The following is a 24,556-nucleotide window of genomic DNA, read 5'->3' as shown; positions in this document are numbered from 1 at the left end:
TAAATTATAGAGTATGTGAATAGAATAGAGTAGAGTATCATTGAAGCTTATCCAACATCCCAAAAGCACACAATTGTGTGCAATTTACACCCAAAAAGTAGCCCAAAATTATGCAATAATTCACAGCAAGTGTCATATGAAAATTCGTATTGTTTTTTATTGCTTTGTAAAAAACGTATGGAAATTAAATTCAATTTATACAGGAATCGTCAATGCACTTAGCCACTAACTAGGACTACAAATTACACACTATTGAACTATGGAATATGTTGTCGAGCAGGCAAACGTGCTTTAAGTGTAGTTCAACTTGTAAATTAAACAAATTGTCGCAATTGCAGAGTACACACAATTATTCATATGCATGTGTGTGTGTGTGTGTATGTGTGATGTCAACAGTGGTTGTGTGTGTTACAAATGTTTTTTTAAAGTAATACTACTTATAACACATAAACTAGGTTTATAGCTTAATTACAGACTAAGTTTAGTGTGATTTGTGTGTCCGCCTGTGAGCGTATATCTATGTGTGTTTGTGTGTGTGTGGTTTACTCAAAAAAAAAGTACAATAAATATGTTGGCCGAACTAAGGAATCGTACACACTAGCCACAGAGAGATGTCCTCACAGCAAATTGGAGCAGCTGACCTCCGAGGCGGCACAGTTCGTAGAGCGCGGCAGGAATTGTATGTGCTGCCAGGTGGCGTTGAAGCTGCACCAAAAAGAAAGAGACAAAAACAAAAGAGAGAGGGAGAAAGGGGGAGACATAAGAGAGCTGATCTGATAGTCGAGTCCCTAAGAGTACTTACAGATAGCGCTCGGCCAACTGGCGCTCCACATGCGGCTTGATGCGCGCATAGTCCTTGTCCGCAATCGTTGTACTGCAATGCTGCTGCATGTACGCCAGCGTGAAGAGCTCGTTTTCGTTGTAGGAACGCAGGCCGGGCACTCGCAGCCGCCGGGTGAGTCCCAGCGCCTCATAGGTGACCGCCTGATCGATGCCAGCGCCCTGGATGGCGCTGCCAGCATCGATGGCCGTCACAAAGCTGGTCAACGCTCGAGCCGCGGTGCGAGCAGCGCTTAGCGTGACATGGAAGCTCTTAAGGGCTTCCGGCGAGAAGCTGCGCAGCTCATGAGCGAGACGTGGCGGCTGTCCGGCTGACAGGCAGCTTACATCCGGCTGGGCGTATTCAATTTCTGGCACAGCATCGCTTAGATCCGTGCTCTGGGCATTGAACTGCAGCAGAAAGGTGGGGAAATTGTTGATCAACGTCTCTAGGATGTCCGTGCCGATGCGCGCGAAGTTAACAGCGCTGCAAAAATAGTGAATGAGGCAGGGATTAGAGAGATACACAAAACAGATTGGTCGGGAATACACATACACGGGATAGCGATAGTCGTAGTAGTTGTTGCTGACCAGCACTCGCGAGATGAGCAACATATTCAGCTTGTTCGAGTAGGCAATGGGCTGCGGATTATCCCGCGTGTACATCTCGGACACAATGCTGGCAAAGAAAGCGAGGAAATTGATAAATCGTTTGGTCGATCTAATTATTATTGGTCACTTAAGTCACTTACACATCCAGCATGCCCAAGGGCTTTAGCTTGTTCTCCATGCGCGATCGGCGAAATGTCCAAATGGACTCCAGGTGCTCCACGAAATTCAAATTGCTCAGCAGCAGATCATTGTAGTAGTTGCTAATGTAGTCGGGCTGCTCGAGCACCTCGCTGGGTATGCCGAACTGTAGCCGCATTTCGGCTAGCTTCTTGTGCAGAAATCGCCGGGCTGTCGGCTCTAGCCAACTCGCCTGCGCCAGCGAATCCTGTAGCTGGTTGCGCAAACTGTAGAACATAAGCTGCAGGAACTTCTCGTTGCCAATCGTCTTGTTAAGCCCGCCGTTGACATCGCTCATGCGGCTATGGGACGCTGCCTCAAACTGCTGCTTGGGCGGCTGCTGCTGCAGTGCGTCGACCGCAAAGGGCACCCAGTCACGCACCACCCGGCTGCAGAAGAGCCAACGCGGATAGCTGGCCGTGCGCCCATAGATGGTATGATCAAAGTGTTCCGCCAGCGTGCGGTACTCCTTGGAGAGATGCGGCAGCATTTCACGCGCCAGCGACCAAATTATAAAGTTGTTAATGGGTCTGCGCGAAAACAAAACAAAGTATTATCAATCTATTTTATTTTTGAACCTTACGCTCAATTCACTTTTTGTCTGAGGTCGAGATGAGCGTCGACAGCTCGTGAAATACTTCCACGTCGCGCACCAGCACTTCCGTCTCCTCAGTGATCCTTATGTTGGTAAAAATGGCCTGCAGGGATTCCAAAATGGGGAGCTGTGGCAAAACGAAACGTTGTTTTAAGAAATATATCTACAAATATAAGTATATCTATACCCTACACCTATGCAGCAAATTACGATATGTTCAAGATATCTTAACAAAACATTGGTTCATTCAATAGTTCCGATCTTTGCCTACTTACAGTCCGCTGAGGAGAATAGTCGGTTTGGGTTTGGTCGGACGAATATAGGAATACATATATATACTTTATGATGTAAATTACAATATTCCTATTTTTTATTAAATAGGCCTCGCTTTGTATTCAGTGACAGAAATATTATTTATTGTGCATTGGATAAGGTGTATTGAAACGTAGCTCTATATTTTAAAATGACTTAACAGTCTTATTTATTTTATTATATTGTTATTTATCCCTTGAATATTGATCCTTGTGAAAATATGAATTTTCAGTCGCATAAAGGATACAGTCTAATATGATATGAGAGTAGACTTTGCTAGGAGGAAGCCGAATGTTCCCTTTAGGAGTTGCAGTAATTTCTTGCTCACTAAGCAAGCCCTTCCCACACTCTCTGACTTTTGGGAGACTCTTTTTAGCATTCTTATTAACATTTTATAAAATCAGTGAGTCTGTTATAAAACTGTGATTCTTTGGGTTTGACTTAAAGCCTGTCTTTCGCTCAATATGGCATTAAAATCATGTATCATCATCTTTTAGAATCATGATATATATTTGTACAGTTTTTGTACTACTGTAAATGATAATCGTGGCATAAATCTGTACTCATTGATTCTTTGAAGTCTCTTAAGGCCCAATTCTGAACAGCATTACATATTTAATTATTTTTCTAAAGCATAATATATCACGGTACTTCGGTTAAGGATTCGAGGCAGCTGTCTGTCTGCCATTGGGTTCGGTTGGTGTCCAACGTGCACGTATGTTACGTATGCTTTAAACCCGTTTCGCTTCAAGGTGAGAGAACTTTCTGCTTTCTGATATTTGTTTTCTAATATGCCAAAGTGCTATCCACAAATTAATTAGTATGCTGCCAACTTAATTTGAAACTAGTTTTTTTGATAGTAATTGGGAAATCACAGTGAGCGGTTGCTCCCGCTGTCGCCGCAGTTGCCTTACCGATGGCGCTATGCTCTTGAGCTCGGCCAGCCGGAGCAGCTTGTTCTGCTGACGCTCGCCGCTACCCTTGGCGGCATCAATGTGATTGACAATGCGGCGCTCGTAATAGAAGATGTCATCCGCAAATAGATCCGCTTCGCGCGACACCATGCCTGTGAGGGAAGGGAAAACGTGAATGAATTGAACTGCAGATTGACAGATGGGCAGATCAAGCCGCATTCGCTTACCCATGTTGATGGCAAAGTCGCGCAGGAGCAGCTTATAGCCGCGCACCACCTCCTCGTCGGCATCGGGGCCATAGAAGTACTTGTCCGGCAGTCCCAGCTGGCCCTCGTCCAGGGTTATTATGTAGTCGTAGGGCATGTTATAGCTGTTCTCCACGCTAACGCGATAGTAGGGAAAGATGCCGAACTTGGCCTGCAGAAGCTTCAGGGCGCTCTTGTACTCCCAGTTTTGCAGCCGATTTGTTGCCGAAAATGCTTGCCAGCCACCTGAAAGGGAAAAGGGGGAAAGGGTGGTTGAGTCGAGAGTGGCAATTAGTATGATTCGGTAATTCAGTATGCGGAGGAATGACCCATCGCACCGCTACCCCTACAAGGGGGGGGGGGGGGGGGGGGGGGGGGGGGGTTGTAGAGCGAGGGGCTTGCGGTGGGGCTAATGAAATTCCACAGAAGCAAAAGATATGAAATTTGGCAAAACTTATGACAGCACCATGTGCATATACATATTAGTTTATTTCGATCACTCAAATAAATATCTTATGCATACGTGTCCATGTCTGTGTGCGTGTGTATGTGTATTTTTGGGTTTATAACAATTAAAAGCGCTAAAATGTTTGGCTGCAACGTCTTGGAAATCTCAGACCACTTCAGTCATGCAGTCATAAAAAAAAATAAAACAATCACACAGTAACGACATTTGTATGCTCTATAAAATAAAAAGCCAAACGAACTATTTCAGGAATATTCAACTATGCGCCAACTAAGAATTAAGCTACATGAACAACCATACAGGAAACAGAAATAAACATTGTATTCTTCATACAACAAGTATCTTAAAGCGGTTCGGATTAAATGAGAATTTGAAGTTGCATGAGAAGCTTTAAGCGATATGTTTCTTAAATGCGACCATATTTATTTTAATAATTTTATTAATATTTACGGCTATACGACCCATAACAAATTGCCGATGGGTTCATGGTTTGAACCAGCTTCCTGCCTTAAGATTCTATTCGTGAACTTGGCTTGCCGAATGCAGGCTTCGGTTCAAATCTTGGTTTATCAAAAAAGAAAAACTTTCAATCATAGAATCATAGCTAAATAAATCTCTTCAGTTTCAATGGGTAAACCACAATTAACACAATGAAGTGCAAGTTTATGTGTTTAAAAAGTATTCCTTATATATGATCGCTTTTCAGATGTTTTTTATTTGATTCATGCAACTATCCGTCCATCCAAATATTCAAATATGTTAGTTTTTATGTTTTTATGAAATTATCTCGTATTTCGAGCACTTCACACAGCCCTAAAATGATCCATTTGTTACATTGAGAGATTTCATGGACAAAGAACTTTACGGCTTAAATTCAAGTCTCGATCGGCCCGTTGGAGAGGTGCTTTCCGCGCTTGTCAGCTTCGGGCATGGCCAAGTGGCATCTGCCAGCTGATGACGGCAGTTGGAGGCACTCTTGGACACACACATTGGGATCGATTGTGTCAGCTGTGTTTGCGGTATTAATTAGCGCCTGCGAGGCGAAAAACTAAAATCTAATTCCCCAGGTCCGTGCTAGCCGGATTTGTGATGTGTTATAGTTATATTTGATTTTAACAATTTATTGCAAATCAATGCGAGCAAATTAATTAACTTCAATTAAAGTCGCCCCAGTCTAGCGACACTCTCTATAAAAACTGAACGCCGTTGCCAAACAGGGCATCAATCCAGTGCAGCAGCTCCAGCGCTAAAGTACAATCGAGTCCAGACGCGTTCCTTGTGTAAACAGCATGAACAAATTTATGGTAAGTGAACGTGAGCTGAGCTGAACGGAGCAGATCTGGAATGGAATCTAATCTAATCGGATCTGATGATGAATTGTAATCCGCTTGCAGTTTTTGGCCTGCTTGGCAGTGCTCGGCTGCAGTCGCTGGGCAGCGGCGCGTCCTGATCTCAGCCGTCAGGCCTACCGTTACGAGATTGGCCAGAACGACAACGTTGTCAACACTGGCATCGTGTCCCCACCGGTGATCAGCACAACTACCTCGTATCAGCCAACGGCATCGGGCAATACCTACTACAACAATGTGCCCACCGTGGGTCAGCTGACAGTTGTGGGCAGCTCTGGCTTTGTGCCCTCCACCCAGGTGAACGGCGTTCAGTACAGTGGCAGCAACCCCTACACCACCAGCAGCGGCGGCAGCGGTGGCGGTGGTGGTGGAAGCAGCAGCATCAGCACCTCCTTCTCAAACGGCGGCGGCGTCGGCGTTGTGAATGATCATATTGGTCTGACTGGCATCCATCCGGGTCCCACTATCAACTATAAGGAACAGGAGGCGTACATCAGCCATTTGGCCAACTTCCAGCCACCGATCATTAGCAAACACTTCTATCTGCACACCGCACCCGAGGATCACGATGACCAGCAGATTGTGCGCTATGTGAATGTTGGCAGGCCACAGAAGAACTATCGTGTGGTGTTCATCAATGCGCCCGCATCCACCACCAGCAAGGCCAAGATCATTGCCAACGTGGCTCCAGTTGAGGACAAGACCGCCATCTATGTGCTGTCCAAGAAATCGAACGCCCTCGATGTCAGCGCCGAGGTGGTCACACAGCGTCCAGCCAACCACAAGCCCGAAGTTTACTTCATCAAGTACAAGACACCCGAGGAGGCCGCACATGCCCAGCAGACCATCCAGGGTAGGTCCAAGCAGCTGCAGCCCCAGTAGATGTCACATTTAAATATATCCCCCCCTCTCTCTCTCTCTCTCTCGATCTCTCTCGCACCTTTAGCCAACTATGACGCTTTGGGCGGCAGCTCGGAGCTCAGCAATGAAGGCATTGTGCCCGTCTCATCGGTCATCAACGCCTTGGGCGACAATGGCGCCTCTGGTGTTCTGGCCGATGGCTCCGGTCACGTCAACATTATTGGCACTGGCGGTGCTCCAGTGGTCGAGAACACTGTCAGCGGCGGCGTCGACAGCTCCGGCATCAATCTCCAGTACGATGTGAACGGCAGCAGCAGCTCCGGCAGCCAGACCACGACGCAGGTGGACAGTGGCAGCCTTGTCGGTAACAATGTTATTCAGACCTCCTATCTGCCCTCCAAGCCCATCAGATCGGTCAAGTACTAAGCATGCGATCTCGTCAATTGCATCCTTTCACCGACAACCCAGCTGATTGGACAGAACACACAAACACACATACACACACACAAAACGCACGCTCGCCCGATTCTTGCTTCTAATTGAATAATCCAAAGCGATTATTTTCCTAGAATTTGTTAAATGTAACTCTTGCGATATTCATTTTAGATATTTTTGCGATCTATGCAAAAAACAAAAACTATATATTTTTTTTCCACAACTTTTTTTTTTTTAATAAAATTTAAGGATTTCTTTAAGCATTCAAAAAATGTAAAAATCATTTGAAGTTTTCCTTTGTAGCGACTCAAGGAATGGGATTGCAAAGAAGTGGGCAGAAAAGAGAAAACCTTGGGAAGCCTCAAGGAATCGTTGGGTAAGTGACACATTTAAAATGATGCAACAAAAAGATACAAAATTATATAAGCAGCAAATAGTTTGGTGAAAATATCCACATCAGATTTGAAAGTCAAATCATGTTTAAAAGCAGCTGCCATTTGATAATAGAAAATATAACGTTTTAGGACAATTTTCAATTTAATAATAATTGGTTGTGCCTTGCACCAGCTGGCGCCTAAATACCCTATGCCGCCGCCCTGCCCGTTCGTTCTACCAACCAGGGCTAGTGTTTGGCAAGCTCTTCATAATTGTTCATACTGCAACATCAAACGAATAAAACTTTAGAAAACTGAGCCGACCACCAACCGAAATCGATGGCAAATAAATTAGCGTCTTAATATAAAAAAAAAAGAAGAAAAATAACAAAATAGGAAAAAACAAAGTCGAATCAAAATCAAATCGGAGAGCAACGCGCTGCAAGGTCGATTCGCCAATCCAACGCATTAAAATACCAGAAAGTATTATATAGACACATTTATATATATATATATATATTTATAAATACCATATACATATATATTATAAAAGCCAGCTAGGTGCCACGCCCCGCGTCAAGCGCCCCAAATGCGACGGCAACGAAAAATTTATGATCAAATATATGGATTACAACGCCAGCCGATGCTACCTGGTATTTGGCCTATGTGATTTGGTATCTGCATCAATATCTATATCTTGTATCTGAAAAGCATCTGCATATTAATGCGTCGCGATCTTTGCATAAAGATAATCACACCTACTAAATAAACGATACGATCTGTTGCCAGTCGCGTTGAGTCGACTCGAGATGAGTTGAGGCGAGGCGAGTCGCGTCGCGTCGCACATTTGTCCCTCGGTTTTTACTGTCAGCATTCATAAAATGTTACATAAATTATTTGCAGAGGCTTTTTATGTCTGAGCTTGATCGGCCGGCCGCATCGACGAAGAGATATGGAATTATGAATATGGAATGCCTAATTGATAATTATCGTTTTGTTCGCTTTTGGTCTGGCTGCGTATAACTAAATTAGTGGATCGGCCGATAGATCTGTCTCAATCTTTCGATCTTAGCTGACATTCACTGTTCGCCGGCGATAGGCAGTTTTATGTGCGCTTATCAATCAGCAGCAGTCATCAATTATCAAACATCAATCACGCGATCAGCTGGGCGGTGAGCTCATAAATCGGTTCGCCAAATGCAAATCAATCGAGCTTCCACATTTACCCAAATATTATGTTTTTTTATGCGTTTATATGGCGACTCTTTGTGGCGACCTCCAAGGCAGGCCAGGTGAATGTGTCGCACTCGCCTAGACGCCTGACTCATCAACTAAATGTGTCTTTATTTCTGTTGTTGCCGAGTGCTTTAGGAGGCCACCATATAAGGCAATGCTCAACAACAAGAGCTGAAGAATAAACATAATTGGACATGCTATGCTTGCTTTGGAAAACCCAAAAAAAAACAATGCTTAATATAGTCCATTATAAGCCCATATCGATTGTTCAACTTGCCACAATAACTAGCTAAAGGTTCACAAACAAACAAGACTTTTCCACACAACAGAATTTACAGTCGAACAAGAAATAAAGTTTTTATCAGGAGACTTATATGAATATGGCTATAGATTTTTTTGAATGAATCTTTTTGAATACAAGATTTTTCATATATTTTTTGAATTTTAAATATCCCCCTGCCCGTTGTACTGAAAATATTGAAAGCCACAACTATTTTCATATACAAAATGCGGGCTAAATTTGAATTCTAGCCAAAATTGGGATCTACCAAATATGGCTAGATATATCCAATTTATGAGCTATTTTTATCTCAATATATATTTTTCTCAGATATCGGTTATCAGTTAAAGTAAATTCAAATTCTGGGCGCAAATCGGTTTGGTTAAATTATCTTCATATACTTCTTTATGAAAATGTTTTCAAATCCAACTTTGTTATTCCTCTCCCCTGTTTCCAGTCTATGTACGCATTCAGTTTAATTTGATAATTAGAATACTTTCCTATATGACCCAATTGCAGGGTTGCCACCCTGCAACTGTTGCCACGTACCGCAACCCTTACAAAAACAAACATGTTTCTAAGAAAAAAATATTTATTTGCATATCCTTTAAAGCTTATTGGGCCCGGATATAAATTGAAAATTTAGCATAAATAAAACATATCCATAAAAATAGTTTATTATAGTAATTTTTTATATATATCACTTATATATAATATAAATAGGCTAGTTTGGCGACTTGGAGATTATTTATGAAATGTTAAACTATGGAAAATAGTTATAGGAATTGTTTCTAGTTAGGTAGTCTGAGATATGGCTACTATATATATTATATAGATATCACAATCATATCGTGTCATTCATATAAAATCATCTTTTAAATCTTTCAAATTTGCAATTCGATCAACTTTGTGATGGGCAGGCCAGCATCGCTCTAGGGCAAAGAAAAACCCAGCAAACTAGTTTCGTCTCACAAATTTGGCCGATTGTTTGGTGGTAAAATAGAGGCCTAGAGTCGCAAGACTAAGAGTTGTCATGTTCAGGTGCCGTTTAATTAGATGCAAACATTCAGCAAAGCCTACAAACCTGGCAAATTTTCTGTATATTGCGGGTCTATTAATAATCTAAGCTTACAATAGAGGCCAGCGCAACAGTCAAGTTCAATGCCTAAGCTGCCAAAATATATATACAAGCCCAGATGTATGAATATATAGATATATGTATGTATACAGAAAACAGATACGAACTGAACATAAAGAAACAAGCGGCTATTGTTATAGAGATCTATGAGCTTTTTTTAAAAATGTATACCATGGCTACGCGGCGCATACAAGAATCAGCCACGCCCCATTTAAAGTGTGCTGCTGAGTCAACTGGCAGAGGCGGCGCATCTGTGAGATACATTTGTGCATGCAAGAGATTTGAATAAATTTTTGGATAGCATTCGATGCTTGAGCCTATCTTGAAAGTTTGAGTCTTGAATGTTAAATTGTTATTGCTTGGCCAGCCAAGCTGCGCTGTCTGATTTACATAAATTACAACAACAATTCAAGCCAAATGAATGCGCCGACAGCGCAGCCGGCAGCCGATCTGGGAAGCGGCAGCGCATATAAGTCAAGTGGAGCGACAAGAAATGCAAGCATTGCCCCAAAGCAATCCAAACCTAAACGTGCTCAAACGAACGCGACGCGATACCAAATATCCATATATATCCGCATTAGCAACACTCGCAGCAGGATTACCCAAGGATAACTAATACGAAACATTTAAGAATGCATTCCATAACGGCTCCAATTGTGCTCGGCTGTGTCGCCGCTCTACTGGTCGTGGCCCAGGCCCGTCCTCAATACGGCTATGAGCAGCCGCAGCCTGGCGATTTGCTAGTGGGCGGCGGTGGCGGCGTTGGATTGCCCAATGCCGGCGGGCAGTTCGTGGGTCAGCTGCCGGTGCCACATCGCGGCGGCGACAAGTATTTGCCACCTGCCAGCACGACGCCAGCGCCCATCATCAATAAGAAGTTCTATTTGGTGTCTGCGCCGGAGGATCGCAGCAATGATGGCAAAGTGAAGCATTTGGTGCTCGGCAGGCCTCAGAAGAACTACCGCGTGGTGTTCATCAAGGCGCCGGCTGGCGACAATGCCAACGTGAAATACTCGGCCGAGTTTGCGCCACAGGAGGAGAAGACTGTCATCTATGTGCTGAGCAAGAAGGATAACGATCTGGATGCTGGAGATATTGCAACGCCCGCGCCCACACAGCCCAGCAAGCCGGAGGTGTTCTTCATTAAATACAAGACCGACGACGAGGCCAACCAGGCACAGAAGGAGATTCAAGGCCAGTACGACAAATTGGGCGGCACCAACGAGTTCCAGGAGGATAACAATGCGCCCATCACCTCCGTTATCGGCAGCCTCGATGGCCTCAATCCCGATGGTAGCTACAACTATCGCCAGATCAATCGCCCGAACGCCCAGCCCAGTGCCCAGTATCTGCCCAGTGCGCTTAACCTTTAAGCTGAACGATAGTTAGAAAGGATCTACAAACAGTTTTCTGCCCCGCCCACATCCCCCCCCACTTCAGTCCTTTACTCCAACGAACTTGTTATTGTGTTGTTTAGTTTTAAGCACCTTTTTTTTTGCTTGAATTTTTTTTTTGTTATTGTTTTTTGTTTTTAAAAAGAAAAAAAATATAAATAAATGAACGAACTGTATATTTAAAAAGTACGCAACGTTTTTTTTAAAGAGATGCTTCTTTTTGGTAAGGTCGCGTAGTTTCCGCGCTATAAAATGCCATTTAAAAAATTAATAAAAATGCCATAAATAAATTGAAATGTTGCTCAAATCAAGCAAAGCGGCTAGAAAAAAGGTCCAAAGCCGGCCCACAGCAAAACTCTCAAATGCAAATCAACAATTCAAACGTCTAAAATGCGACAGTCAACAAAGCGCCCGGCGCCCGAAATAGCTCAAAATTAGCTTAAATGAAGTGAGAAATCAAAATAAGCACATCAAATTTAATTATAATTGAATCAAACAGCGCATCTTTTCTTCGACCGATCGTTAAACTGACGCCGCATGACAAAATACGAAGTCGACGAGGGAAACAACATGCCGCGGCTTGTGTCAAAAAAACTACTAAGGGAATATATAGAAGGGCATCTGAACTGTCAAAAGTCAAGTATTTGAGTGCACGATACAAAGACCAGAAATACACATCAGAAATACGCATCAGAAATACACAAGAGGCAGATATAGATATAGATAGATATAGACATGGTAAAAGATATAGGTATAGCTATAGATATAGATGGATATAGATATAGATAAATATAAAGAAAAATTGCCTACAGGTTCGGGTTTTAAGGCTAGCTTTTCACCTGCTTGAATCTAGGTTTTTATTGCATTCAAACCCATTTGTTTATTTATGAATGTCCATTTTAATGAAGCTATTCAACATTCTTTTTACAAAATGGGTATTCATCAGATGGATATATCTTATAGATATTTTTAAGCTATTTATATATTTCGACTGGGTCTCCCTTAGGCTGAACCACAGCATATTTAACGAAAATAAGATTTGTATTGGGTTTCGCTTTGGCTTTTAGGTTTTTTGGTCAACTGGGCTGATTCAAGGTTCGATTCATAGTAAACAATAAATGTAGAAAAGGGACTGCCATTGCTTCTATTCAAAAATATTTGCAGCCTTATCAGGCAATGAATATCGATAAAGATTCAAGTAAGGTCTAAATTTATCCATGGCCAACTCTCATGTTCCCACTCACATGTTTGTTAGTTGAATTGTGTTTTTTTTTGGTGTGATTGTTCAAATTTTACAGAACTATCCTTTCGACAGACATTCAATTGAAGAATTGTGTTCAGCAAAACACACGAGATCCCTTTAAGCAAAGACGAGACTCTCCACATGTTTATTAGTATGCAATGGTTAAGCCTAGTGATAGCAGCATATTTTTATTTTTTATAAAACAGCCCATCAATCAAATTGGCAGTATCATTTTAGCCAATGGGACACGAAAGTGTGGGAATTACGCGTCAATTTATGCAAATCGTTGCGCATCGAGGCCTGAATCGAAGCCGCAATCAAAATTGATGTCAAGCCTACTGCGGCTGGGAGCCGCCAAATAGTCGAATTCTCAAAAAATAAAAATAAAATCGAATAAAATAAAAAAAAATATCGCTGTTGATATTTTAATTGTCTCGACCCGTTGACAACGCAGCCAAACCAAAACGAATTAATCTACTAATCAGCCGCGAGGCTGCGAAACGCACCAAAAACTAAAAATAAAACAAAAAACCAAGAATTAAAAAATTCAACATTTGAACAAATGCAAAGGCTGTGAATTGAGCATACGTAAGCGTAGATTAGATCACACTAGCTGTGCACAAGCCCATTAGTCAAACAATAAAAACTGTGCGCGGGCGTTGAATGATGCTGTGAACAATGGCTACATGAGTTTTGGTCAACGATAAAAGATAAATGATTCGCCTGAAATGAGGCGAATCTATAACAAGATCAGTTAAGCAATATGCAGCTAAAAACGTGTCCAAGCAAATCGAAACTATTTACAAAAAAGTGCAGCTGAAATAAGATTTCCATGCAGCTAAGTTTCGCTTAGTTTAAGGCCCAATTCGAGCCATGCTTTAACAGTATTCGTGTGCATATTACGAAAATTATCTAAAGATCTTAGCACTAAATGATGTGGTAATGATTTGGTTGTTAACGGCTCTTTTGTTTTCATTCAAACGCACAATTAATTTGCAGCAAGTTTGTTGCCTAAGTCTTTTGTTTTGCAGCTACTAATTGGGCCAGAAATCTGTGCAAAATTTTAGGGTTCTCCACGTTACAAAAATATATAAAACTAAAATATCGCTGTCGGCTGCCTCACACATTTTGTGGCATCCATCACCGACATGTTTAGCGTGTTCATTTTTCTCGGTTCGGTAGCGCTTTTGAGCTTGAGCCAGGCTCATGTGCCGACGCGTTTCTATCTGCCACCGGCGGCAGGTGAAAGCTTTGCGACACCAGCTCCAATCATTACCAAACAGTTTTATAGCGTATCTGCAGCTGAGGATTCGGAGGAGCTGCAGCCACGCACAAAGCACCTGCTAATAGGACGTGCGATGCGCAACTATCGTGTGATCTTCATACGTGCACCCAGCGCTCAGAGCGAGGCTGTGAAGTACACGGCCGAACTGGCGCCGCAGGAGGAGCGCACGGTCATCTATGTGCTGAGTCGCAAACAGCCAGAGCTGGAGGCGCACGACATTCAGACGCCCAGGCAGCATCAGCAGTCGTCGTCAGACAAGCCGGAAGTCTTCTTCATCAGGTACAAGACCAACGAGGAGGCGGCCGCCGCTCAGCGCGAAATTCAAACGCAATACGACCAACTGGGCGGCAATACAGAGCTTGCGGCGCCTTATGTGGCGCCAGTGCAATCCGTAATTGGCGCCCTAGATGCAGCCAAGCAAGTTGCTGCTACTGATGGCTACGACTATCAGCGACCCACGGCGCGTTTTCTTTGAAGATCGGCGGTGCTGCTGGCGTTTGGGTGGTGTCGAATTAACGATCGACCCATGCGCACCACTAAGTAGCTTATTAACATTGCCGGGTAGCAGCATTTGCATAAAACTGATAAGCGTTCAAAATGTAGACAATACCGATTAAAATAAAACCCCAATAATCCAAACATAGAAACAACAACAGCAGCAACAGCCACAAAACTCGTCATAAAACTTAGCGAACGCGTAAATAAAAAAAAAGGTTTAGCTCAATAGCCGCAAAGTGTTTCTTTTTATGTTTCGCATACTTTTTGCAAACTGTTGTGTTTTTTTTTTTTTATTTTTTTTATTTTTTTTTTGAAATGAAGTTATTTTTTGCGCTTTTTGCAAAGTGCTTTGACCCTGTGCCAAACGAGGCACATTAGCAGCTAAAGCCAGTGCGGAGCATATGGACAATCAGCATAGCAAAGGATTAAAATATTTGATCTTAAATTGTATTTCAAAGTCAAATTTAAAAATTAACTTAATGTCAAATGAATATTTATATAAATGTGTTTCTCCTGACTGACCGTTTGCTTAACCAACCCACAGTCTGAAGCTTCCCTCCTTTTGGGTTGTATGTGAGCACAATGACGCGCTTTTGGATGTTTTGGCTAACTCGTGGAGCTAAACTATGATATATGCTAAGGCCCCCAAAAATTAAAGCAAAATATGCAGAGCAGAGCAGAGCTAATGGCAACACACTTTTTAACTAGAATTTTGTAAAATTTTTATATAAGTTTTATATAAGTATAAGTAATTAACAAATAATTACAAATAATCACAGCCAGCAAGCTTCTTTATTTAAACTTTACGTCAGGTAGTTTTAATATAAATACTTCATGACAATTTAACGAATTGGGCGGCACTTAACTCAGGGGCTTTGTAGTTCGTCGAAGTTCGTCACCCAACATAAGCCAAATTTACATAAATTTTGCAAATAATTAAATTGTGAGCAAAAAAAAAATACAAGATGCATTGATATCTTTTAATATATTTGGCTTCTTCGCAAGCAGCTCTTGTAGATTTATTTGCATTTGCATTTAATTAATGGGATTGTGGAAGCGGCGGCCATATCTGGACATCAACTGGGCGACCTTTTTGTGATTGGCAGCCGAACCGCACAGGCTGGCAGCTATTAATCTTTAAATATGCATAAAAAAAAAAGAAGAAGAAGAAGGAGAAGAAACAAAAGAAAAACCCAAAACGATAGAGGAGGAAAGGTTATGCAAGCGATATTCAAGGCCATTGCATTAATTGGCCAGGCTGAGGAAGTTTGTGTTCTAAGTCATTCGTTTGGGCCGCGCCACTTGACCCACAGAGCTGGCTTAATTGATATATATATATATATATATATATATATATATATATATATATAGACAGTAGTTTAAAAAACCGCCATCTGACTAATAAGTATTTGGTATTTGGTGGGTTATTGTATCCAATCGGCTTATTTCAAGGTGGCCAGCGCGCATAAATCATAACATTTTAGCCATATAAAATGTGGTCTTAAGTAAACGCCAGATCGTCGGCCGCGCAAACCACCGACAAAGCCCTCGCCCCAAAGCGCATTCAAATTATGCCAATTATAATGAAATTTTTCAATAATAAATAAATAAATAAATATACACAAAATATAAATAAAATAAGACAACGTTCGGAATTTCTGCTTTTAGCCGCTATCCAAAAATACAAAGTGACACAACATAATCGAGTCATCTTTTTGTTTAGATGCGTGCCGCCACCGGCCGCTCTTATCAAATGGAAATGCTTCAATTTACAAAAAGCCGAGACCCAGACCCAGACTTAGACCCAGACTGCTTATTTGGTAAGAGACCACGACAAGTGTGAATACTGGTCACACGTCTTCATTGAATTGTCTCGAGCTTACTCGGCCATGTAACTCGGAAAGATCTTGCATTAAGTTACCTGTCTCAATACCATTATGCAAGCCTTAATTTATTCAATAAATAGCTCTCTTAGCATTTTTTAAGTCTTCTAAAACAGTTCACTTGAATTTAGAATGATTTATTGCATACTTGAATCCCAAACTTCGTGCTGAATGATATGCCATATATGGAAAAATAATTTTAAAAAAAATGGCTGTTGTCTGAAACTGTTGTCACAGTGTAATTACAGCTTGGAACAGAGGATCTGACTATTCCTAATTATTGGGACGTTAACTCTGAGATTGTTCGCCAAAAATAATAACTTTCAAAATGTGACGACAGTAACGCACACATTGTCTAAAAGGAATATGCTTTTTATACCCTGAACCCATTAAAAAAGGGTATAAGGGTATATTGTATTTGTCCAATTTAAGCCAAAATTTAAATGCAATTGACTTTTTCAGTATACACCAATATTCTATGATACAATAAGATATACTGTAGAAAATTTCATAAAGATTGGTAAAAAAAAAAAACAAAACCAAAGGTTTATGCAACTGCGCAATTGAATAGAGTAGCATCTTTAAGAATTTCTGTATACATGTACAAACACACATTCATGCGCGTCTTCTTCGCATTTTAACAGCATGGTTATTGCGATTTTTTTCTGTAATGCTATTTAAGTTCCTTTTTTAATCATAGGTTCTTAATTCAAAATTTTGACCCAAATCGACAAAATGACAAGTTACATCACTTTTTTTTTCAAAATCGTGGTCGGTGCGAAAATCGAATTTTTATCGATGATTTTTTTTAATATCTCGGGTAATAACTCCGCGGGGAGATATGACGTTCCAAAACGACATAGCTCCCGCGGATTCAAAATAGAGGTCGGTGCGAAAATCGAAACTTTTTCGATGATATTTTTTTAATATTTCGGTCAAATAATGTGCGATTTAGGAATTTTATACCATTTTTGACTCGTAAGGATCAGTTCTATCGATTGGCATCAAAAAAAAGGAAATCCAAAATTTTGACCCAAATCGACAAAATGGCAAGAGGTTACATCACTTTTTTTTTTCAAAATCGAGGTCGGTGCGAAAATCGAATTTTTATCGCTGATTTTTTTTTAATATCTCGGGTAATAACTCCGCGCGGAGATATGACGTTCCAAAACGACATAGCTCCGCGCGGAGATATGACGTTCCAAAACGACATAGCTCCCCGCGGATTCAAAATAGAGGTCGGTGCGAAAATCGAATTTTTATCGATGATTTATTTTTTTAATATTTCGGGTAATAGCTCCGCGGGGAGATATGGCGTTCCAAAACGACATAGCTCCCCGCGGATTCAAAATAGAGGTCGGTGCGAAAATCGAATTTTTATCGATGATTTTTTTTTTAATATCTCGGGTAATAGCTCCGCGGGGAGATATGACGTTCCAAAACGACATAACTCCGCGCGGAGATATGACGTTCCAAAATGACATAGCTCCGCGCGGAGATATGACGTTCCAAAACGACATAGCTCCGCGCGGAGATATGATCTTCCAAATCATCACGTTTTTTTTTCAAAATAGAGGTCGGTGCGAAAATCGAATTTTTATCGATGATTTTTTTTTTTTTAATATTTCGGGTAATAGTTCCGCGGGGAGATATGACGTTCCAAAACGACATAGCTCCCGCGGATTCAAAATAGAGGTCGGTGCGAAAATCGAAACTTTTTCGATGATATTTTTTTAATATTTCGGTCAAATAATGTCCGATTTATGAATTTTTTACCATTTTTGACTCGTAAGGATCAGTTCTATCGATTGGCATCAAAAAAAAGGAAATCCAAAATTTTGACCCAAATCGACAAAATGGCAAGAGGTTACATCACTTTTTTTTTTTTCAAAATCGAGGTCGGTGCGAAAATCGAATTTTTATTTTTATCCAAAACGACATAACTCCGCGAGGAGATATGACGTTCCAAAACGACATAGCTCCGCGCGGAGATGTGACGTTCCAAAACGACATAGCTCCGCGCGGAGATGTGACGTTCCAAAACGACATAGCTTCGCGCGGAGATATGACGTTCCAAAACGACATAGCTCCCCGCGGACTCAAAATAGAGGTCGGTGCGAAAATCGAATTTTTATCGATGATTTTTTTTTTAATATCTCGGGTAATAGCTCCGCGGGGAGATATGACGTTCCAAAACGACATAGCTCCGCGGGGAGATATGACGTTCCAAAACGACATAGCTCCCGGGGATTCAAAATAGAGGTCGGTGCGAAAATCGAAACTTTTTCGATGATATTTTTTTAATATTTCGATCAAATAATGTCCGATTTAGGAATTTTTTACCATTTTTGACTCGTAAGGATCAGTTCTATCGATTGGCATTAAAAAAGGACATCCAAAATGTTGACCCAAATCGACAAAATGGCAAGAGGTTACATCACTTTTTTTTTTTTCAAAATCGAGGTCGGTGCGAAAATCGAATTTTTATCGCTGATTTTTTTTTAATATCTCGGGTACTAACTCCGCGGGGAGATATGACGTTCCAAAACGACATAACTCCGCGCGGAGATATGACGTTCCAAAACGACATAGCTCCGCGCGGAGATATGACGTTCCAAAACGACATAGCTCCGCGCGGAGATATGACGTTCCAAAACGACATAGCTCCCCTCGGATTCAAAATAGAGGTCGGTGCGGAAATCGAATTCTTATCGATGATTTATTTTTTTTAATATCTCGGGTAATAGCTCCGCAGGGAGATATGGCGTTCCAAAACGACATAGCTCCCGCGGATTCAAAATAGAGGTCGTTGCGAAAATCGAATTTTTATCGATGATTTTTTTTTTTTTAATATCTCGGGAGATATGACGTTCCAAAACGACATAGCTCCGCGCGGAGATATGACGTTCCAAAACGACATAGCTCCCCGCGGATTCAAAATAGAGGTCGGTGCGAAAATCGAATTTTTATCTATGATTTATTTTTTTAATATTTCTGGTAATTGCTCCGCGGGGAGATATGGCGTTCCAAAACGACATAGCTCCCCGCGGATTCAAAATAGAGGTCGGTGCGAAAATCGAAACTTTTTCGATGATATTTTTTTAATATTTCGGTCAAATAATGTCCGATTTAGGAATTTTTTACCATTTTTGACTCGTAAGGATCAGTTCTATCGATTGGCATCAAAAAAAAGGAAATCCAAAATTTTGACCCAAATCGACAAAATGGCAAGAGGTACATCACTTTTTTATTTTTCAAAATCGAGGTCGGTGCGAAAATCGAATTTTTATCGCTGATTTTTTTTTAATATCTCGGGTAATAACTCCGCGGGGAGATATGACGTTCCAAAACGACATAACTCCGCGCGGAGATATGACGTTCCAAAACGACATAACTCCGCGCGGAGATATGACGTTCCAAAACGACATAGCTCCGCGCGGAGATATGACGTTCCAAAACGACATAGCTCCCCGCGGATTCAAAATAGAGGTCGGTGCGAAAATCGAATTTTTATCGATGATTTTTTTTTTAATGTCTCGGGTAATAGCTCCGCGGGGAGATATGACGTTCCAAAACGACATAGCTCCGCGGGGAGATATGACGTTCCAAAACGACATAGCTCCGCGCGGAGATATGACGTTCCAAAACGACATAGCTCCGCGGGGAGATATGACGTTCCAAAACGACATAGCTCCCGCGGATTCAAAATAGAGGTCGGTGCGAAAATCGAACCTTTTTTGATGATATTTTTTTAATATTTCGATCAAATAATGTCCGATTTAGGAATTTTTTACCATTTTTGACTCGTAAGGATCAGTTCTATCGATTGGCATTAAAAAAAGGACATCCAAAATGTTGACCCAAATCGACAAAAGGGCAAGAGGTTACATCACTTTTTTTTTTTTTTTTCAAAATCGAGGTCGGTGCGAAACTCGAATTTTTATCGCTGATTTTTTTTTAATATCTCGGGTAATAACTCCGCGGGGAGATATGACGTTCCAAAACGACATAACTCCGCGCGGAGATATGACGTTCCAAAACGACATAGCTCCGCGCGGAGATATGACGTTCCAAAACGACATAGCTCCGCGCGGAGATATGACGTTCCAAAACGACATAGCTCCGCGCGGAGATATGACGTTCCAAAACGACATAGCTCCCCTCGGATTCAAAATAGAGGTCGATGCGAAAATCGAATTCTTATCGATGATTTATTTTTTTAATATCTCGGGTAATAGCTCCGCAGGGAGATATGGCGTTCCAAAACGACATAGCTCCCGCGAATTCAAAATAGAGGTCGGTGCGAAAATCGAATTTTTATCGATGATTTTTTTTTAATATCTCGGGTAATAACTTAGCGCGGAGATATGACGTTCCAAAACGACATAACTCCGCGCGGAGATATGACGTTCCAAAACGACATAACTCCGCGAGGAGATATGACGTTCCAAAACGACATAGCTCCGCGCGGAGATGTGACGTTCCAAAACGACATAGCTCCGCGCGGAGATGTGACGTTCCAAAACGACATAGCTGCGCGCGGAGATATGACGTTCCAAAACGACATAGCTCCCCGCGGACTCAAAATAGAGGTCGGTGCGAAAATCGAATTTTTATCGATGATTTTTTTTTTAATATCTCGGGTAATAGCTCCGCGGGGAGATATGACGTTCCAAAACGACATAGCTCCGCGGGGAGATATGACGTTCCAAAACGACATAGCTCCGCGCGGAGATATGACGTTCCAAAACGACATAGCTCCGCGGGGAGATATGACGTTCCAAAACGACATAGCTCCCGCGGATTCAAAATAGAGGTCGGTGCGAAAATCGAAACTTTTTCGATGATATTTTTTTAATATTTCGATCAAATAATGTCCGATTTAGGAATTTTTTACCATTTTTGACTCGTAAGGATCAGTTCTATCGATTGGCATTAAAAAAAGGACATCCAAAATGTTGACCCAAATCGACAAATTGGCAAGAGGTTACATCACTTTTTTTTTTTCAAAATCGAGGTCGGTGCGAAAATCGAATTTTTATCGCTGATTTTTTTTTAATATCTCGGGTACTAACTCCGCGGGGAGATATGACGTTCCAAAACGACATAACTCCGCGCGGAGATATGACGTTCCAAAACGACATAGCTCCGCGCGGAGATATGACGTTCCAAAACGACATAGCTCCCCTCGGATTCAAAATAGAGGTCGGTGCGGAAATCGAATTCTTATCGATGATTTATTTTTTTTAATATCTCGGGTAATAGCTCCGCAGGGAGATATGGCGTTCCAAAACGACATAGCTCCCGCGGATTCAAAATAGAGGTCGTTGCGAAAATCGAATTTTTATCGATGATTTTTTTTTTTTTAATATCTCGGGAGATATGACGTTCCAAAACGACATAGCTCCGCGCGGAGATATGACGTTCCAAAACGACATAGCTCCCCGCGGATTCAAAATAGAGGTCGGTGCGAAAATCGAATTTTTATCTATGATTTATTTTTTTAATATTTCTGGTAATTGCTCCGCGGGGAGATATGGCGTTCCAAAACGACATAGCTCCCCGCGGATTCAAAATAGAGGTCGGTGCGAAAATCGAATTTTTATCGATGATTTTTTATTTAATATCTCGGGTAATAGCTCCGCGCGGAGATATGACGTTCCAAAACGACATAGCTCCGCGGGGAGATATGACGTTCCAAAACGACATAGCTCCGCGGGGAGATATGATGTTTCAAAACGACATAGCTCCCGCGGATTCAAAATAGAGGTCGGTGCGAAAATCGAAACTTTTTCGATGATATTTTTTTAATATTTCGGTCAAATAATGTCCGATTTAGGAATTTTTACCATTTTTGACTCGTAAAGATCAGTTCTATCGATTGGCATCAAAAAAAAGGAAATCCAAAATTTTGACCCAAATCGACAAAATGACAAGAGGTTACATCACTTTTTTTTTTTCAAAATCGAGGTCGGTGCGAAACTCGAATTCTTATCGCTGATTTTTTTTTAATATCTCGGGTAATAACTCCGCGGGGAGATATGACGTTCCAAAACGACATAACTCCGCGCGGAGATATGACGTTCCAAAACGACATAGCTCCGCGCGGAGATATGACGTTCCAAAACGACATAGCTCCGCGCGGAGATATGACGTTCCAAAACGACATAGCTCCCCTCGGATTCAAAATAGAGGTCGGTGCGAAAATCGAATTTTTATCGATGATTTTTTTTTTAATATCTCGGGTAATAGCTCCGCGGGGAGATATGACGTTCCAAAACGACATAGCTCCGCGGGGAGATATGACGTTCCAAAACGACATAGCTCCGCGCGGAGATATGACGTTCCAAAACGACATAGCTCCGCGGGGAGATATGACGTTTCAAAACGACATAGCTCCCGCGGATTCAAAATAGAGGTCGGTGCGAAAATCGAAACTTTTTCGATGATATTTTTTTAATATTTCGATCAAATAATGTCCGATTTAGGAATTTTTTACCATTTTTGACTCGTAAGGATCAGTTCTATCGATTGGCATTAAAAAAAGGACATCCAAAATGTTGACCCAAATCGACAAAATGGCAAGAGGTTACATCACTTTTTTTTTTTCAAAATCGAGGTCGGTGCGAAACTCGAATTCTTATCGCTGATTTTTTTTTAATATCTCGGGTAATAACTCCGCGGGGAGATATGACGTTCCAAAACGACATAACTCCGCGCGGAGATATGACGTTCCAAAACGACATAGCTCCGCGCGGAGATATGACGTTCCAAAACGACATAGCTCCCCTCGGATTCAAAATAGAGGTCGGTGCGAAAATCGAATTCTTATCGATGATTTATTTTTTTAATATCTCGGGTAATAGCTCCGCAGGGAGATATGGCGTTCCAAAACGACAGCTCCCGCGGATTCAAAATAGAGGTCGGTGCGAAAATCGAATTTTTATCGATGATTATTTTTTAATATCTCGGGTAATAACTTAGCGCGGAGATATGACGTTCCAAAACGACATAACTCCGCGCGGAGATATGACGTTCCAAAACGACATAGCTCCGCGCGGAGATGTGACGTTCCAAAACGACATAGCTCCGCGGGGAGATATGACGTTCCAAAACGACATAGCTCCGCGCGGAGATATGACGTTCCAAAACGACATAGCTCCGCGGGGAGATATGACGTTCCAAAACGACATAGCTCCGCGGGGAGATATGACGTTCCAAAACGACATAGCTCCGCGCGGAGATATGACGTTCCAAAACGACATAGCTCCGCGGGGAGATATGACGTTCCAAAACGACATAGCTCCGCGGGGAGATATGACGTTCCAAAACGACATAGCTCCCGGGGATTCAAAATAGAGGTCGGTGCGAAAATCGAAACTTTTTCGATGATATTTTTTTAATATTTCGATCAAATAATGTCCGATTTAGGAATTTTTTACCATTTTTGACTCGTAAGGATCAGTTCTATCGATTGGCATTAAAAAAAGGACATCCAAAATGTTGACCCAAATCGACAAAATGGCAAGAGGTTACATCATTTTTTTTTTCAAAATCGAGGTCGGTGCGAAAATCGAATTTTTATCGCTGATTTTTTTTTAATATCTCGGGTACTAACTCGCGGGGAGATATGACGTTCCAAAACGACATAACTCCGCGCGGAGATATGACGTTCCAAAACGACATAGCTCCGCGCGGAGATATGATCTTCCAAAAGGACATAACTCCGCGCGGAGATATGACGTTCCAAAACGACATAGCTCCGCGGGGAGATATGACGTTCCAAAACGACATAGCTCCCGCGGATTCAAAATAGAGGTCGGTGCGAAAATCGAAACTTTTTCGATGATATTTTTTTAATATTTCGATCAAATAATGTCCGATTTAGGAATTTTTTACCATTTTTGACTCGTAAGGATTAGTTCTATCGATTGGCATTAAAAAAAGGACATCCAAAATGTTGACCCAAATCGACAAAATGGTAAGAGGTTACATCACTTTTTTTTTTTTCAAAATCGAGGTCGGTGCGAAACTCGAATTTTTATCGCTGATTTTTTTTTAATATCTCGGGTAATAACTCCGCGGGGAGATATGACGTTCCAAAACGACATAACTCCGCGCGGAGATATGACGTTCCAAAACGACATAGCTCCCCTCGGATTCAAAATAGAGGTCGGTGCGAAAATCGAATTCTTATCGATGATTTATTTTTTTAATATCTCGGGTAATAGCTCCGCGGGGAGATATGACGTTCCAAAACGACATAGCTCCCGCGGATTCAAAATAGAGGTCGGTGCGAAAATCGAAACTTTTTCGATGATATTTTTTTAATATTTCGATCAAATAATGTCCGATTTAGGAATTTTTTACCATTTTTGACTCGTAAGGATTAGTTCTATCGATTGGCATTAAAAAAAGGACATCCAAAATGTTGACCCAA

The 24,556-nt window shown here is 41.5% G+C and overlaps 4 protein-coding genes across 5 annotated transcripts in view; 3 read left to right on the top strand and 1 right to left on the bottom strand.

Annotated features, from left to right (window-relative positions):
- Positions 1-132: 132 nt before the first annotated feature.
- Positions 133-24,556, bottom strand: part of goe (gone early) — a 42,002-nt gene continuing 17,578 nt past the window's right edge. For both annotated transcript variants that reach the window (XM_015170963.3, XM_002055290.4), the window contains exons 5-11: positions 3,657-3,920; positions 3,430-3,581; positions 2,203-2,330; positions 1,572-2,138; positions 1,376-1,498; positions 803-1,306; positions 133-705 (exon numbers count right to left, since the gene is read on the bottom strand). In XM_015170963.3, the coding sequence (XP_015026449.1) occupies positions 618-705; positions 803-1,306; positions 1,376-1,498; positions 1,572-2,138; positions 2,203-2,330; positions 3,430-3,581; positions 3,657-3,920 (1,826 nt within the window). In that variant the 3' untranslated portion in view covers positions 133-617. The remainder of the gene's footprint in view (positions 706-802; positions 1,307-1,375; positions 1,499-1,571; positions 2,139-2,202; positions 2,331-3,429; positions 3,582-3,656; positions 3,921-24,556) is intronic.
- TwdlX (TweedleX) lies at positions 5,325-7,024 on the top strand. Its single transcript, XM_032439714.2, has 3 exons — positions 5,325-5,444; positions 5,535-6,342; positions 6,436-7,024. The coding sequence occupies exons 1-3, from the start codon at positions 5,430-5,432 to the stop codon at positions 6,774-6,776; spliced, it is 1,164 nt and encodes a 387-aa protein (XP_032295605.1). The 5' UTR covers positions 5,325-5,429; the 3' UTR covers positions 6,777-7,024.
- TwdlY (TweedleY) lies at positions 9,860-11,371 on the top strand. Its single transcript, XM_002055293.4, has one exon. The coding sequence runs from the start codon at positions 10,446-10,448 to the stop codon at positions 11,184-11,186; it is 741 nt and encodes a 246-aa protein (XP_002055329.1). The 5' UTR covers positions 9,860-10,445; the 3' UTR covers positions 11,187-11,371.
- TwdlZ (TweedleZ) lies at positions 13,377-14,449 on the top strand. Its single transcript, XM_002055294.4, has one exon. It carries the CDS (start codon positions 13,599-13,601, stop codon positions 14,208-14,210), a length of 612 nt encoding a protein of 203 aa, XP_002055330.3. The 5' UTR covers positions 13,377-13,598; the 3' UTR covers positions 14,211-14,449.

Source organism: Drosophila virilis, chromosome X (assembly GCF_030788295.1).
Source record: "Drosophila virilis strain 15010-1051.87 chromosome X, Dvir_AGI_RSII-ME, whole genome shotgun sequence".
NCBI classification, from domain to species: Eukaryota; Metazoa; Arthropoda; class Insecta; order Diptera; family Drosophilidae; genus Drosophila; species Drosophila virilis.
Note: the sequence above shows the minus strand (reverse complement) of the source record. Positions and strands in the feature narration are given on the sequence as shown.

Excerpts from the sequence above, each read along its gene's own strand:
- TwdlZ (XM_002055294.4), top strand. The coding sequence starts at position 13,599 with ATGTTTAGCGTGTTCATTTTTCTCGGTTCGGTAGCGCTTTTGAGCTTG.
- TwdlX (XM_032439714.2), top strand. Across the intron at positions 6,343-6,435 it reads TGCCCAGCAGACCATCCAGG|CCAACTATGACGCTTTGGGC; the intron begins GTAGGTCCAAGC and ends TCGCACCTTTAG.
- TwdlY (XM_002055293.4), top strand. The coding sequence starts at position 10,446 with ATGCATTCCATAACGGCTCCAATTGTGCTCGGCTGTGTCGCCGCTCTA.